The sequence below is a fragment of the Aedes albopictus genome, chromosome 2 (genome assembly GCF_035046485.1).
Source record: "Aedes albopictus strain Foshan chromosome 2, AalbF5, whole genome shotgun sequence".
Taxonomy (NCBI): Eukaryota; Metazoa; Arthropoda; class Insecta; order Diptera; family Culicidae; genus Aedes; species Aedes albopictus.
Genome location: NC_085137.1, coordinates 328,896,241 through 328,912,888, shown reverse-complemented (window position 1 = coordinate 328,912,888; position 16,648 = coordinate 328,896,241). Strand labels below are relative to the sequence as shown.

The window sequence follows — 16,648 nt, the reverse complement described above, 5'->3', positions numbered from 1 at the left end:
GAAATTACCAAAGTCTCCTTTGGAATCCCCAACATCTCATAGAATGATCCCCGATATCTCCTTATAAACCCTAAGTCGCTGAATAAGTTCCCCGATTTCTCCAAAATACCCCAAGCTTCTCCTGATATTACCAAAGTCTCCTTTGGAATCCCCAACATCTCTTGCAATGATCGCCGACATCTCCTAAAAAACCCTAAGTCGCTGAATAAGTTCCCCGATTTCTCCAAAATACCCCAAGCTTCTCCTGAAATTACCAAAGTCTCCTTTGGAATCCCCAACATCTCATAGAATGATCCCCGACATTTCCTAAAAAAAACCCTAAGTCGCTGAATAAGTTTCCCACTTTCTTCAAAATACCCACAGTATCTCCTGAAGTTACTTAAGTTTCCTTTTGAATCCCCGACATCTCCTTGAAACGCCTGCGTCGCTGAATAAGTCCCTTGCTTTCTCTAAACAACCCCCAGTATCTTCTAAAATTACCAAATTTTTTTTTCTAATTTAACATTCCTTGAAATGAGCCCCGACGTCTCCTAAAAACCCGTACAGTCACCGAATAAGTTTTGCATTTCCTCCAAACTATCCTCAGTATCTTCTGAAATTACCAGTTTGTTTTTGAAATCCGCAACAACCTGAGGAATGTACCATGACGTATTCCAAAATGTCTAAAACTTTTTCAAAGATCTAAGTATCTCTTAAATTTTACCCCGACATCTTTAAAAATCTCTAAAATTCTGTAAATGTGCCCCTCATTTCCTAAAAACTTCAAAGTTACCATTAGAGTACCCAACATCCCTTGGAATAAATCCCGTTATCTCTGAACCATGATTTATGTATCGCCAACAATCCCTAAAATTATTCCCCAGCATTATCTTAAAATCCCAAATATCCATCAAAATACGTTATTTGACATTGAAAATTAACAAAACATTTAAGCAAAGCATCATACATTTAAACTTGTTAAAAATTGTTGAAAAGTACGTTAGCGCACGCCACCCCATCTTATCAGCACCGCAGTTTGACTGCGAGTGCAAGGAATAAACAATCAGCGAAGGATTTAAACACCCCGCCGTAGCTCGTTTCTCATCTGCTCTCCTCGCTCAGCAGCCAACATTAATATCGCTGCGGTTACAATTAATCTTGTACGCACGTCCTTTGACAAATAACCACCGCGTCGTCGTCTCCTTATGAGCGGAGGACCGATGCGATTTTCTAAACCACGCGCGTATTGATCGCATCTACAATAACAAAGACGTTGAGCAGCTCACATGCTACTTCAACTTTCCACACGGACAACCAACTCGCTCAGATTGATGTAATGTTGGTCATACATGACCATACACAGCACCAATCTGAGCGAGTTGGTCGGTCGTGTGCCAACCGTCCGAGTGGTGTGCGAGTTGGCCCTCGATTATCTTGCCTGCTTTTGGGGAGAGTGCGAGCAAGCACCAAACGGGAAGTGCTGCCAAAGCACGGTTCAATGCAATCGGGGCGATGTTTTCCGCAATTCGATGAGTTTTTTACATAACTTTGAATTGATTATTGTGACCAAACTACAAATCATACAATGTTGGTCTCAAAGAAGGTTTTCTAGATAATTTAATAAACAATCTTTTGTAGAAGAACATTTTTCCAAAAAACGTCATTTCCATTTAAATAACATCAAAAATAGCACAAAAAGTAATTGTTTTTTTGGCATCTGCCACAAACATTTTAAAATTTATGAATGAAAATGACTTTTTATCAAGTTTACGTCTAAGAAGCATAAAATCTCAAAGGTTCAAGCTTTTGATTCGTAAAAAAATTTTTGTATTCCGATAAAAGATCGCTGAGTTATAAGTTTTTGAATTTGAGCCTTTTTAAAAACATCGAATTTTGAATAACTCACTTAGCAGTGACTTCCGACCCCATGTTCCTTGGACACTTTTTCATGGCTCGAGGTCCTCTATCTACCATTAAAATATGTACAATCAGGAAGCAAACACCCTGTAGTTTCCACAGAGTGTGCTTCGACGCTTATCCGATCTCTTATCTCTTTGCATCGCACCTTACCCACTATGTGCTCAACGTAAAGCGACAAGACGATAAGAGAACGAACAGTCAGAAACGAGCACACTTTGCTGCATGTCATCTTCGTTAATTACCGCATTCTGCACGAGGAAAAGCATGGAAATAAGTCAGGAAAATAAACAGGATCCTGGTCGTTTGGCGGCATTTCTCGTCATGACAGATTGGATCTATTATTGATCTAAGGATAGTGGCGCCTAAACGGTCTTGTTTCGGGTTTCTAATGGACAAATACTTTCATTAGTTTGGAATGTACAAAATATGTTTTGAATTGAAAATTACGGAAGGAAGGAAGTAATAAAACAAAATGTTCTTTTCGTTCATGGGTAATGGTAATACATATCCGAAATAATGCTACAAAGTGCGGTTTGTTTTGGGCCTCGAAGTTTACAGTTCACAAGAAATCATTCTAAGAACTAACTTGATTCAGCGTGTACCCTTTTCCGGTGTCTTTTTCCCGTTCCTGTTCAGCCGCTTAGGAACGCCTTTTCGTGATTCTCCGCTAAAATGTACTACCGATTGGGGCATGCCCCCGCGAGCGGCAATTAATTATCCTCTAATTACTCAACAATTATCGCTTCGGTGATGCGATGTTTCCCGTCGGTTATTTATTGCTTGCTCCCCACATGATGAACACACACGGTTGACAGTTAGGAAACTGACTATGGGAGCTGCTGCTGCTGCTGGTTGCCGCCGACAGAATAGACAGAAACCAAAACGGAAAATCAGTAGAATTTTGTTTGGAATTAAAAATAAATCTTGAACTCATTCATTTTCCGAGCTTGTTGGTAGATGGAACTCCAAAAATAAGAAGAGGAAATAGAATAACCGAATTAAATATTAGAAGATATTTCAATGTTATATCGGCACCAGCATTTCAAAAAGAGGGAACTGGGGATTTTTTTTATTACCGAACAGTTTGGGCCGAAGGGTCTCCGATTTCAATGAAAATTTCACCAGAGCTAGAGGTCGTGGGTATATGACCATATATGGAATTCAAAAAAATCATAGAGGACTATTTTCCCGGAAAACGCTAGATGAAATTTCACGATTTTCCAAAATTTTATAAAACACCCCGAACTTCAAAAAATCATATCTCAAAAACTTCTAAAAATGCTGATAAAAGTACCGTCTGTATCATAGATTATTTTCAACAAAATTTTTCTAAGCGCAGAAACTAATGTTCTTCCTTTCGTTCTTTGACACCAAAATGGAATCTCTTACCGTTTTGGAGATATAGCCAAAAAACCAACCGTCAGTCGCTATATTTTCATAGGAAGCCATCTAAAACAGCGGCCGTTCACTTGTTGCAACACATTTGCATTGCAATGAGTAAATGACATTCGCTCATTGAAACGTAACTTTGTCACCAACGTGCATCGGAGTGCACTGACAGCAAATCTATGGCACTTGAGTGTCTTTTAAATGCATTGAATAGTCATGTTTTGTAATGATCGGGTTTGTAACTAAAATGTGTTTCAAATTACGGGTTTACAACGAGCGAATGCCACCAGTGAACGTGGGATTACTGATTGTACTCAAACCCTATATGTTTTCCATATTTAGAAACCAACGACTAACTTTTAACGGATAATGGCTACTACACAGCAACATTTCTGAAAATTATACCCTACGAAAGAAATGTGAATTTCTATCTCATTTAACTGAATTTTGCATCAAATAATTTCTAGTATGAAATTGAACGCAAGCTTAATACTGAGAGCAAGCTGGAAATTTATAAACCAATGGAAAAATGTGTGCGATACGACGAGATCCTTTTGTTACAGGTTAAATGAGGTAATATTTTTAACTGCGTAAGTAACAAAAATGTTTATTTGTGTTGTATTTTTTATTACAATTCTTTTGTTTCGTTCAGATTGTTAAGGTTCCAATACTGATCAATGGAGCTTCGTAAATGCACAGGATGTGAATATAAATGAGGACGTTAGAGGATTTCTTAAAATTAAACATTTACTCGGCATCTTAGAGCATTAAACAATTTTAGACAATATTTTAATAATTTAAGCCGTGCATCGAATCATTGGTTGATTTAAATATATAATGGATAGTAGGAAAGGCGAATACTGGGTTACTCGAATAGTTTGGGTCGTTCATGTTCTAGTTTGACGTTTGCATAATACCGTCATGTAGTTCATGATTAACCAATCGTTGAATAGATTTAAGCTTTTTTCAGCAAATTTTGAATACCTAGATAAAGATACCAAAGTCTACGCCAATCAAATCATGATTGTTCTCAAAGCTGATGAAGTACTTTGACAACAAACCGTTAATTAGAAAAATAAGTGATAAATTGATTTGATTGAATTCATTTTCTATTAATAAATGTTGAAACTTACTTTGACGATAATGATCGAACCTCGAACATACCGCTCTACCTCAACTGTTGTCCACTCAGTAGCTCTATACCAACTCGGTATTAATATTTATGTGACCATTGCTAAACATTATTATCATCACTGTTGGAATTGTGTCGCTTCTTAGAACAGGATAAGCTTGGTTTAAAAAAAACAATGTTTTATCAGGGCGTTAAGAAGCTGTTGGCATAGAAAACTCTTGGTTTTAAATTGTTGCCCGTACTAATTAGTACATCGTACATGTTTGTTCCTCTAATCTATGGTATATATCTTTCAAAGCTAAGTTTTAAGTAAGTGTTTCTTCTGAAGCACATTATACAAACACATTTTGCTCAGATCATGCTACTAAATATTGAGTGGAAAATGATCTCATTATGATGTATAGAAGAATCCACATACCAATGAATTTGTAAGCAACAAAAACACTAGGGTAAAAGCTCCCTTAGTGGAGGTAGTACCAATAGTGGTGGTATAGCCAATTTAGCACTATTTCGACCAAAAAGCTTGCAAATGACATTTTTAATAGATGCATCATAACTCATTAATAACATTAATTCAGTTTTGTGTTCAGGATTTGCCAAAAAACCTATTTTAAACAATTATTTTCCTTAATTTTTTTGCTCCTTTGCACCTATAGTGGAGGTAGTGTTCCTATAGTGGTGGGTCCCATAAGAATTCAATGGGATGCGCCACTATAGGAACCAATGTTAAATTTTACCTCCATAATCGGAACCGTGTACCTATAGTTGGTGCAAGTGATTTATTAGCAAAAACTGAAAGAAACAATGGTTTTTACATTTTTCCTAGCAAATTTTGATGAAAAACTACCGATTAACGTTTTCAGACTTTTTATTTTGTGGTGTTATCAATTTTATTCAATCATTTTACAACGAGGAGCTACTAATAGCACCACTATTGGTACATTTACCCTATTAAAAGAAAACAAAGTTTTGTGTGTAAAGAGATATTATATTTACCTGATATCCACTTATCTCTAACGGTTTGCACATGATTACTTTAATTGATATGGAAAAAATATGTTCAAATATACGTTTGCTAGTTGTGAACTTGTCATGTGCAAAGCTTTTTAGTTACAAACCCATTAATTTCAAAATTGGATAAGTTGTTGCATTTAAAAAGCAATAAAGTGTCATAGCTGAGCTGTCAGTCATGCTGGCAGTGTACTCCAATGCACGTTGGTGTCAATGTTACGTTGCAATGAGCGAATGTCATTTACTCGTTGCAATGCAAATGTGTTGCAACAAGTGAACTGCCGCTGTTGTAGATGGCTTCCTATGAAAATATAGCGACTGGCCGTTGGTGTTTTGGCTATATCTCCAAAACGGTAAGAGATTCCATTTTGGTGTCAAAGAACGAAAGGAAGAACATTAGTTTCTGCGCTTAGAAAAATTTTGTTGAAAATAATCTATGATACAGACAGTACTTTTAAGCATTTTTAGACGTTTTTTCTCTATAGTGAAAAATCTTCTGATTTTTTTTTTTCTCGACGTGTTTTTATTGAATTGCTGAGGTAATTTTGCGTCGGTTTCACTAAAAAAGTTTGTTCTACGATGCATAGTTTTTGAGATATGATTTTTTGAAATTCGGGGTGTTTTATAAATTTTTGGAAAATCGTGAAATTTCATCTAGCGTTTTCCGGGAAAATAGTCCTCTATGATTTTTTTTTGAATTCCATATATGATCATATATCCACGATCTCTAGCTCTGGTGAAATTTTCATTGAAATCCGAGACCCTTCGGCCCAAACCTGTTCGGTAATAAAAAAAAATCCCCAACTGCTTCTTGATTCAAAACATTCTTCCAATGCTGTGGATCGTGTTTCATCCCTCTAAAGCATTTCACATCGCCACTATCGGAAAAGGAGCAAATCCTGCCTTCTTTGTCTATTTATTGAATGAGTAAATCTGCTGATCAGATACCCAAGAGGTAGGTCTTCAGGTTATTTGGAGATCAACCCACTAAAACCTAATTTTCTCCTTCTTTACCTTCGCGGTACGCCAGTTCGGGATGACTACGAGGAGGGGGGGGGGGTGTTGATCGACATGTATACCCTCTATTGGTAAGCGTTTCACCAGCTATCGCCTTGAATTGATCTCTCTCCCCTGCAAGATTGGGTCCTGGCTAGTACCTTAGACTTCCCGATAACTGAATTTTATTGGCTTTTCTCGATGAACTTAATACTACTCAAAGAAGGAGGGAGTAACGAAAGTAATGAAAGAAACGGTGGATAGAATCGCAAGTGTGCGACGAGAGAAATTGAATAGAAGTTGAAAATTAACAGAGGGTCATAATTGAACAACACAATCACAACGATTGTGATTGTGTTGTTCAATTATGGCCCTCTGTTAATATTCAACTTCTATTCAATTTCTCTCGTCGCACACTTGCGATTCTATCCACCGTTTCTTTCATTACTTTCGTTACTCCCTCCTTCCTTGAGTAGTATTAAGTTCACCGAGAAAAGCCAATAAAATTCAATTATCATAAAGTCATGCGGTGATTAAACCTAGAAAGTAAAAACCTTACACTTCCCGTTGGACTCAAGCTCACGAATGGGGATGGAAGGAAAAGGAGTGCCAACTTGCTTTTGCTCGGCCCGCCATTTTCTCTGCAGTTTAAGTAAGATTCCTAATCCCGTGGAAGTAACGGAATCCTACTTGTCCGCCCCAGACACATCCTATCAGGAGTGATATCTATAACGTATACCTCCTGCATACTCGACCTTTGGTCATTCAAAGAGCATATGCTTCGCGGTCCTGCTACAGTCTGCACACTCTGGACATGCGAGGGAGCCTGCGTGTCCGAATTTGTACAGATACCACCTAAAGCACCCATGGTCTGACAGAAATTGCGTGAAGTGAAAGCTCACCTAGCCATGGGGCCTGCTCGTCCATTTAGACACGCTTGGTATGAGCCTGTGTGTCCATCTACCCTTGCTGGAGGAATCGCATTCCTTCTGCTACTGCAACATAGAAGATATTCTAGCGATCCGTCTCGCGCCTCTTTTGCCGCGTCGCTCGAAGCACTCTTCATCCTCTGCCACCATTAGTGCTATGGGCATCATGCTCGCTAGCACACATACCGCTTCCTTTGAGACCGTGCGGTATGCGCTGACCACCCTAAGGCATATCAGCCTGTAGGTATCAGGTATCAGTGGGGGCTATACCACAGACAAACAGACGTAACTCTTGCGAAATTTCCATCGACCACGCTCTTAACGATCATTTTAAATTTTCATAGTTGTGGCTTTCACAACCAGAGGCGCGCGCATCGTTTTTCTAGGCGTTTGACGTTTCACACTAGCACCTTCTGTTGACGATATTGCACAACACAGTGATTCGTGCAACTTTTCCACCAGGTGATGGTAGTGTGAACTGGGCGATGGATTTCCATGAAAATCGTTCAAGGTGTTACGTCTAATTGTCTGTTGCCATACCCTAGTATGAAGACCGGTACTGTCGTGAGCAGCTCACGCTTTCTCGAGAATATTGCCGAGCTGTTCGACATTATTTTCGACAATGCTATTATCGCCATACTTGCTCTTTTACAGTCATATTTCACGTAGCTTTCGAATTTCAACTTATCGTCGATCATGACTCACAATTGCTTTAGTGGGCACTTGCAGTTGATCGTGCAGCCGCCAGTGATTTTTCACTACTATCACCTCCGTTTTGTGATGCGCGAGTGCTACTATGCCAATTGCATGCGCTGCTGTCAGTTCCACTAACTCTATCGACTCGCCGTATACCACGAGGGTAATATCATCGGCAATGCCGATCAGTCTTACGCACGGTGGAAGTGAGAGCCTCAATACGACATCATACGTCGCGTTTCATCGTACAGGGCCCAAGGGGGCAATATCGGATATATCCCAAGAAACAGAAGTAGCTGAACAACAGTTTCTTAAGCTAAAGTTTGCTCAAGAGCTGTTTATTCCACTCTTATATAGCAAAAATGTTTTCTGGGTATTCAGTTCACTTCCTTTGGAGCGCTATCTCGGCCGTTTTGATTACAGCACTAATAGCGTCCACCATCGAACGACGCTTCCGGAAGCCGACCTGGTAATCTGAGAGCCTAGAGTCATCTGGTTTCTCGATATAGACTATCAGCCTCGACAGAGTGATACGTTCCAACCGTTTCCCGGAGGTGTCCAGAAGGCAGATAGGTCTGTATGACGACGGATCGCCAGGTAGTTTCCCTGGTTTGGACAGTAGAGCCAATATTTGCCATTTCCACCGTTCCGGAAATTTACCTCTGTCTAGGTACATCGACAGAGCCATTCTGAATATGTCAGGGCTAGCCTCGATGGCTGTCTTGATGACTACTGTTGGGATACCGTCCGGATCCGGAGCCCTGTGCAATTGAGGCGTCATTCGTTACCGCGGCGACCTCGCTTTGTCCGGTTAGGCCGTAGGAGACGGGGCCCATGGTCTTGTATCATAACGCAGGAACAGCGTTTCACATAATCCCAGGGGGTGTTGTTGGCTGCCTTGCAGAGATTTGCAAAGCCCGCCCAGTTACGCGCCTTAATCTCCTTGTTCAGTGCCAGTTCAGGCGCCCAGTAGGCCTCACTTTGCTCCATCCTACCCTCATCGGTGCAAGCTCTTTGACCGGATGCGCGGAGATCTTCTTGGTGCAGCAGGACAGTGGCGATGATGCTAGCGCTGAAGGAGAAAGCGGCCTCACACAAAGCACTAGCACAAGAGGTTCTAGATGAGAAAGTGCAGATGACAGGCCTGACGGTGAAGGCAGCTCTCCACTGTAAAAACCTGAACGGGATCTGCGACACCGAGGAGCTTGGAGACGCCCTTAAGCAGCGAAGGATGGAGTAGATGCACCAAGTATGGTAATCCGCATGCGAAAAGGCACGGATGGTACGCATATCATTACGATTAAACCCCCAGTAGTCTACGGTGAAACGATCGAGGAGGTGAACTTGACTACCGACCACTCGATCAAGGTTGTGGAGGCGTGGATGCGAACCAGGAAACTGGAGCTGGCTCACCACAAGACAGAGGTGACGGTTGTTAACAACCGGAAGTCGAAGCAGCAGACGGAGATCAGTGTAGGAGAGGTGCACTATCCTGTCAAAGCGCTCCGTCAAACACTTGGGCGTGATGATCGACGATAAGCTTACCTTCGGTAGCCACGTCGATTATGCCTGTAAAAGAGCCTCCACAGCTATTGCGGCATTGTCCCGGATGATGTCCAATAGCTCTGCGATGTACACCAGTAAGCGCAAGCTTCTGGCTAGTGTTGCTACGTCCGTACTAAGGTATGGCGGCCCGGCGTGGGGCACCGCGCTAAGTACTAAATGCTACCGACGGAAGCTGGACAGTACTTACAGGCTTATGTGCATGAGGGTTGCGAGCGCGTACCGTACCGTGTCACACGATGCTCTCTGCTCTTACTGGTATGGTGCCTATCAGCATTCTTATCAGTGAGGATATGGAGTGCTTCGAAATGCGCGGCACAAGAGGCATACGCAGGACTGCCAGGATGGCCTCTATGGTCAAATGGCAGCGCGCGTGGGAAAGTTCTACCAAAGGAAGGTGGACCCATAGGTTGATACCGAGGGTAGATAGTTGGATTAATAGGCGCCATGGGGAAGTCACATTCCACCTGACACAGGTCCTTACAGGTCATGGTTGCTTCCGACAGTATCTACACCGTTTCGGGCATGCGGATTCTCCCGAATGCCCAGTGTGCAATGGTTTAGAGGAAACGGCGGAACACGTTTTGTTCGTGTGCCCGCGTTTTCGCACAATGCGTGACCGCATGCTTGCCACATGCGGGGAGGACACAACTCCGGTTCCGGACAACTTGGTCCAGAGGATGTGTAGGGATGAGTTTGGCTGGAACGCCATTTCAACGGCTATTACCCACATCGTCTGGGAGCTACAGAGGAGGTGGCGCGTGGACTCGGAGAATGGCTAGTCCAGATGCAGTACAAGAGGTGGTCCAGGGGTTCGGAGTCGGCTTCGTAGGTCATACCGGTGCCCTGCGGTCGAGATCGACCCTTACAGCGATTAAGTGGCCGCGGAGAGGAAGTCCCGGTAGCGGTGCTGTCGTGGCGTCGGTCTACTGGGTTGGATCCAAGCCCGCGGTTGGAAAAGGGTCCCCGGCAAGGGTCGGGGCAGGTGGAGACCCTGCCGTCAGCAACCTACGGATGCATCTGATAGGGCCTGAAGGGTAGTGATACCCTTCCTTTGCGGGCAGGTCAGATCGAGTTGCATGTGGGCATCAGTTCTTGATGTCCGCTCAGCAGTAGGGCGCGGGCGGGGATGACTCTGCCCGCCTTCCGAGGACAAAGGGAGTGGCGAGGACCACTCGGGAAACTGGCTAAGCGCCAGCATGCTGCCGTGATGGACTCTCCAAAGCGAGTCATCGATGTTCGTTGCTGCAGGCTACGCAGCTAACCTTGTGGGTGCGATGTGCACTAGCCCCTCTCTGAAGCAATACCTTCTTGGTGGTTCCGGAGAGACGTAGCGTTTGGCGACCATAGGAATGGTTTAGTGGGTACGAGGAGAGAGTAGTCCTGGATTTTACTTTTGTTGTAGAAGACGGCCTGTCAGACCTACACTACCCTAACCTTCTGTTAGGGTGTCTGTTGAGCAGATTATCCCCCTATGGTTTAGAAGAAAAAAAATACACACACACACACAAGAAACCAATGAGATAGCTACTTGGGACTAACAGACATCTTCAGTGTGCAATCGTTGGTGGTCTTCTATTTTAAGGCGAGAATGGTGCCTGCTGGGTCAGGTTGCTGGTCAATATAGGAAAGGGGAAGGAAATGATGATTGTAATCGCTTGTGGCCAACAGGTTATTGAGTCCTCTGCGCCAAGGTCATGCGGGTGTCGGAGTGTTGGTGGGAAATTTTTATTTTTGGCCAGGGTTCACGCATTGGTGCATGGATGTCAGGCGTAAAGTGATAGATTATATGATAGATTGCACTGTGCTTTGGTGAAAGTTGAAAAGAAAGGGAATTGGCATTTTTTTAATCCTTTTGAACATACACATATACATGAGACGTATGTACATGTACACTGAGCCAACAATTTCTTAAGAAATTCATTAGAACGGTCTTATGCAAAATCTCATAAGAAGACTTTTATGAAAATTAGAGGATATCATATATGGAACGTTATTTCCGAAGAGCCTAACTCCTTATTGGGCTCCAACCAGCTTCCGAAGCGTTGATGGGCGCGTGAGTAAAGCACGAGTTTTTCGATCTCGACATCACTGGTTCGATTACAGGTTGCGAAGTTTTTTTTTTATGTTGCGCAAAAATATTTCATAAGATGTCTTACGAAAGAATTCCATAAGAATTTCTTAAGGAAATCAAAACTTTTTCTTATGTCGAAGTTCCAAAAGACAAACTTTTGAACTTTTTAAGGTGAGTTTTCTTAATGTAGGAGAAAGAGAAAGTAGATAGAAAGTAGGAGGAAAGAGACGAGCCAGAGATTGAACCCAGGAACTCTGCATATGAATCGAAAGCGATAGCCACTAGACCACCAAGCAAATTTTTTGCTCGTGGAGAACTCACCTAGGGCGAAAAACCAGCTTAATAAAGACACAAAATACCGTAAGTTTGATTTTGTGACAGACCAATAGTTATTTTTTGTTTCGCTGTGTTATTGCTATCTTATTGCACATGTGCAACAAGATCATAAATTAAAAAATCCACATCTTGTTTAAACCATTTTGAACTGATCATTTGTGTCAAATAATTGTCAAACATAACAGTTCTCAACTTTCTCCAGTGTTCGTGTTCCGCTGCAACAATACGTTCTAAGTCGGTATAACCTTGTCATGGGACACGGGCGAGATGCCTAGCATGTGTGCTCCTTCCACTCAGTCTCACGCATAAATTTGTAACTTAACCACGTAAGTGACACTCGCCGGTGCATCGTTGTCGTTACCGCTTTCTGACGCACTTTCTAGGCTGGCTGCTAGCCGGTGTGTAGAGTACCACATGCAGCACCAACTAATTGATTTATTATTTCGGTTAATCTTGTGGATTTATGTACACGATGTAGGTACAACGACGTTGATGATCATGACGTTGTTGTTAATTTCATTCTGGAAACATTGTAGTGGTTCTTTTTGGGAGATGGTCGCCCATATATTTCTGGGTGGTAAACGAAACCACTCAGTCGTTGTTTTGCTCTCGTCGGAATCAAACGCAGTAGCAGCTTGTCTGTAATACCCGGATGAATAGCACCCGGTAGTGCTTTGTTCTCTTTTGTGTAGCAGTTTTCAGTTAACCTTAGCTTTGTTTTGTTTCGGTGGAACAAAATGATCGAGAACACGATCAAATTTCGTTTCCCTGCGTCGGCGCCGCGTCCAACATGGATTGAAATCGCTGACTTCTTGAAGCAGCTGAAATCCAATGTAATGCATATGGAAACCGTGTACAAGATGGAGGAGGACAGAAGCCTGTCCATCAAGTTCAAAACGGCAGTCGCAATGGAGGAAGCGTTGCGATTAAATTCAGGACCAGTCAAATTTTGTTATTCGAATGGGAAAACGGTTCACGTTACCATGTCACGAGCCGGAACCAACATAAGGTACGTGCGGATATTTGATATTCCCCCGGAGGTATCCGACGAGGATCTGTCGTTGGTCCTTGGCAAATATGGAAAAATCGAGAGTGTGATCCGAGAAAAGTTACCACCGAACCTAGGACTAGACCATATGTTCAACGGAGTGCGAGGTTTGCACATCGAAGTGGAAAGCGAAATTCCTCCAACAGTGGAAATTCTCCAGTGGAAAGGAAAGGTGTTTTATGAGGATCTTAAAAACAAGTGCTTTTTGTGTCAACAGGAGGGGCACCGAAAAAACGCCTGCCCACAACGTCCAACCCGGAATCAAAAGGCAAAGGGAGTGGAAATGGTTGCTAGTACCTATGCTAGTGCCGTGATTCACGGTGGTGTAGCACTAGCTCAGCAGGAAGCCGTGAACGAGAAAATGGAAGTGGTCAAAGAGGATTCCGAAGCGAAAACGGAAGCGAATGAAGGCGAAGAGCAAGGTACATTGCAAGGAACGGAACCGATTGTGTATCAAAGCGAGTATGAGAAGACTCTGGCGGAAAATTGGGCTAAGCACGAGGCGGAGAAGCGTAAAAGACAGGAAGAATATCGGAAACAGGAGAAGTCAATGCAGCGACGATATCAAGAGAATCTACGGGCGAAAGAAGAGGAACAAAAGGAGCGGTGGGAGAAGTGTGAAGCGGAGAGAAGAAGCAGGCAGGAAAAATTTAATCGGGAATCATCTCAACAGCAGCAAGTACTTCCGGCGGAAAGTCTTCTACAGTCTCCACCCAAGAAGAACGCTCGAAAGCAGTAATATTGTTATTTTGTATTTTTAATAAATTACTTTTTATTATTATATTACAACATTGATTTCGGCTCTGTTATGCTCAAGGGCGCTCGAGCCTTCCAAATAAACGAAGATTAAAAAAAAAAAAAAACGAAACCACTCAATTAGTGCTCCAAGTGGCTTAAGGTACGTTACTAGGAGAAGAATTTCTTCCATTGATAAAAAAGTATTTGATGAAATTGCACAAAAATATTGTGCTTATAGAGTTGTAGCATTTCCATGAATAATGAGTTTATGTGAGGAATGTAACTCTGAGAATCAAGCTTGTTCTCGACATGCTCATTTATAAGGTAATTCTAAGTAACTTCCTATCTTTCAATTGAAGTTTTTTTCTGGTAGGGTAAGACGCCAGTTGTTGCACACCTCATAAGCAAAGCATGCAAGTGTGCATTGGCGTAGCTAGGGGGGGTTCCAGGGGTGCCTGGCACCCCCTGGAACATATTTGGCACCCCCTAGAATTTTTCCTTGACAGTCACCTCAAATTTAAAACTTCACACAATAATTCTAATATTTATTAATGGCACATTTGAACAAAATTTAACACAGCCGGAATTACTTATATAGCTGTTGCACGTTTTGGCGTTTTGTATATTGGTAAGAACAATCAACAGACTTCTACATAGATTCCTACAGAAATACCTCGATCTATTCATACAGTGATTCCTCTAGGCTTCATTTATGGATTCCTCGCGATATTTCTTCAATAAACTTCCCTGGACTCCAGACAGTCATGTAAGTAAGGGTTGTACATACTGGAAATTTCTGCAGAGATTGATCCAGCAAATTCTGCTAGGATTTCTTTGGAAATTCTTACTATGATTCTTATCGGAATTCTTCTAGGGATTCCTCTGAAAATTTCTATTGGGATTTTTTCAGGGATTTCTGGTGGAACTATTCAAGAAATCTTCCTGGGATCCTTTCAGAAGTTCCTCCGGTGATTCTTCCACGAATTCTTTCAGATATTTCATGCAGAGATTCTTTCTAAAATTCCTCATGAAATTCCTCCAGGCGCTTATATTGGCCTTCCTCCGGGAATTTTGGCTAAAACAACTCTTCCTGTGATTCTTCCATCAATTCCTCCAGAAATTCTTCCTAGTGATTCCTATACGAATTTATCCTAGCATTATGGGTGGCATTCTTGCTGAGATTCCTGCAGAAAATCCTCCTGTAATTCCTTCAGTGCCTTCTCTATAGATTCTTCCAGAATACCTTTACCGGTTCTTGCAGGGACTTCTCTAGATATTCCAAAAATGGTTTTTCTTTGGATTCCCCCCCGACATTACTGATGGGGTTTCTCTAGAAATTCCTGAACAGTTTTCTCCAGCAATTCCTTATAGGATTTCAGCTGAGGTTTCTACAGTGATACATCCCAGAATCCTTCTAAGAATACTTTCTGAGATTTTTCCTGTGATTTCTTCAGAAACTCTCCGGTGATTCCTCCAGGGTTTTTTATCAAGATATTTTGTCCACGGATTCTCTCATAAATTTCCCTTGGTATTCCTACAGGAATTCCTCTTGGCCTTCATTCAGGAATTTCAGCTCAAGCTATTCCTGCTGTGGTTCTTCCAGCAATTCCTTCTAGGACTTCTCCAATCATTCTTACTGTGATACCTCCCAGAATTCTTCTACGGATTCTTCTAATAATTTCTCCAGAGATTCCTTCAAAAACTTGCTGGCATTATTCGAGACAATCTTCCTAGGAGTCTTGCAGAAGTAGCTTAGGTGTGTCCTCCTGGAAATCTTAAAAACAAATTCTGGGATATCTCCAAATATTTCTTGTTCTCCAGGAACTCATCTTAGGATTCCATAAGCGATTACTGCTGCTTCTAATGTTTCAGGAATGCCTCCTAGATCTCCTCCAGAATTCTTACTGTACCTGCAGGAATCCCTCTTGAAATTTCTTCTGGAATTTTTGCCGGGATTTTTCTAGCCAGTTCTCCTAGGATACTTCCAGAAATGCCTTTGATTCTTCCTGGGATTTTTCTAAAGACTCATCCAGGAATTCATGGATTACTCTAGAAATTAATCATGGTATTACACCTGGAACTCCTGTTGGCCTTCTTCAAGGAATTCTGGCTGAAGGAATCCCAATAGAAATCTCTAGAGGAATCCCTAAACGAATTTTGGAAATAGTTGGAATTTTCAGAGAAATCCTAGGATGTATTACTAGAGAAATCTTTAGTGAAATCCTATAGGAATGTACGGAAAAAATTTGTAATTATTTAGAAGGCGTAGAATGTTGCTGATTGCCAAAATGAGAGATGAATCGCGTCCTGGTGGGATTCGAGAACACACGGCTCCGTATTTGCTAAACCGCAGTATGGCCATTTCTTTGAGGGTTTCTTCGGCATGGTTGTTTTTTTTTTGAAAATTTCTACGGTAGTTTCATTTTTGCTTTATAGGAGAGGAACAAAATATCTCCTAAGCAATCTTTAGCTTAAGAAACTGATATTCAGCTAGTTACGTTTCTTTGGAATGCAATAAACTTTTTCTTTTTCTTCTTTTTCTATATTTCAATGCCCATTTCTCCGTAATTATTTTAACAATTTCTTTTTCAGTTACATATTCTGCAAATTTCTCAACCAATTTTATCGTGATTACTTTACAATTCTTTATGATTTAATTGTATTTTAATTTATTGCTACCAAAAATTGCTGAACTGTAAATTCAGAAATTCTCAACTGGACTTGCTTAAAGAAAATCCTATGAAATTTACGAAAAATTTCCAGACGAATTCCCAAGGAATTTGCCGAAAAAAATTTCATCCAAATTGCTTTCAAAGTAGTTGCCAAAAGAATTCATG

The 16,648-nt window shown here is 41.6% G+C and overlaps 1 protein-coding gene across 1 annotated transcript; it reads left to right on the top strand.

Moving 5' to 3' along the window:
- The first annotated feature begins 12,622 nt into the window (after positions 1-12,622).
- LOC134287195 (uncharacterized) lies at positions 12,623-13,935 on the top strand. The gene has a single exon (XM_062848865.1). It carries the CDS (start codon positions 12,763-12,765, stop codon positions 13,810-13,812), a length of 1,050 nt encoding a protein of 349 aa, XP_062704849.1. The 5' UTR covers positions 12,623-12,762; the 3' UTR covers positions 13,813-13,935.
- The last annotated feature ends 2,713 nt before the right edge of the window (positions 13,936-16,648 follow it).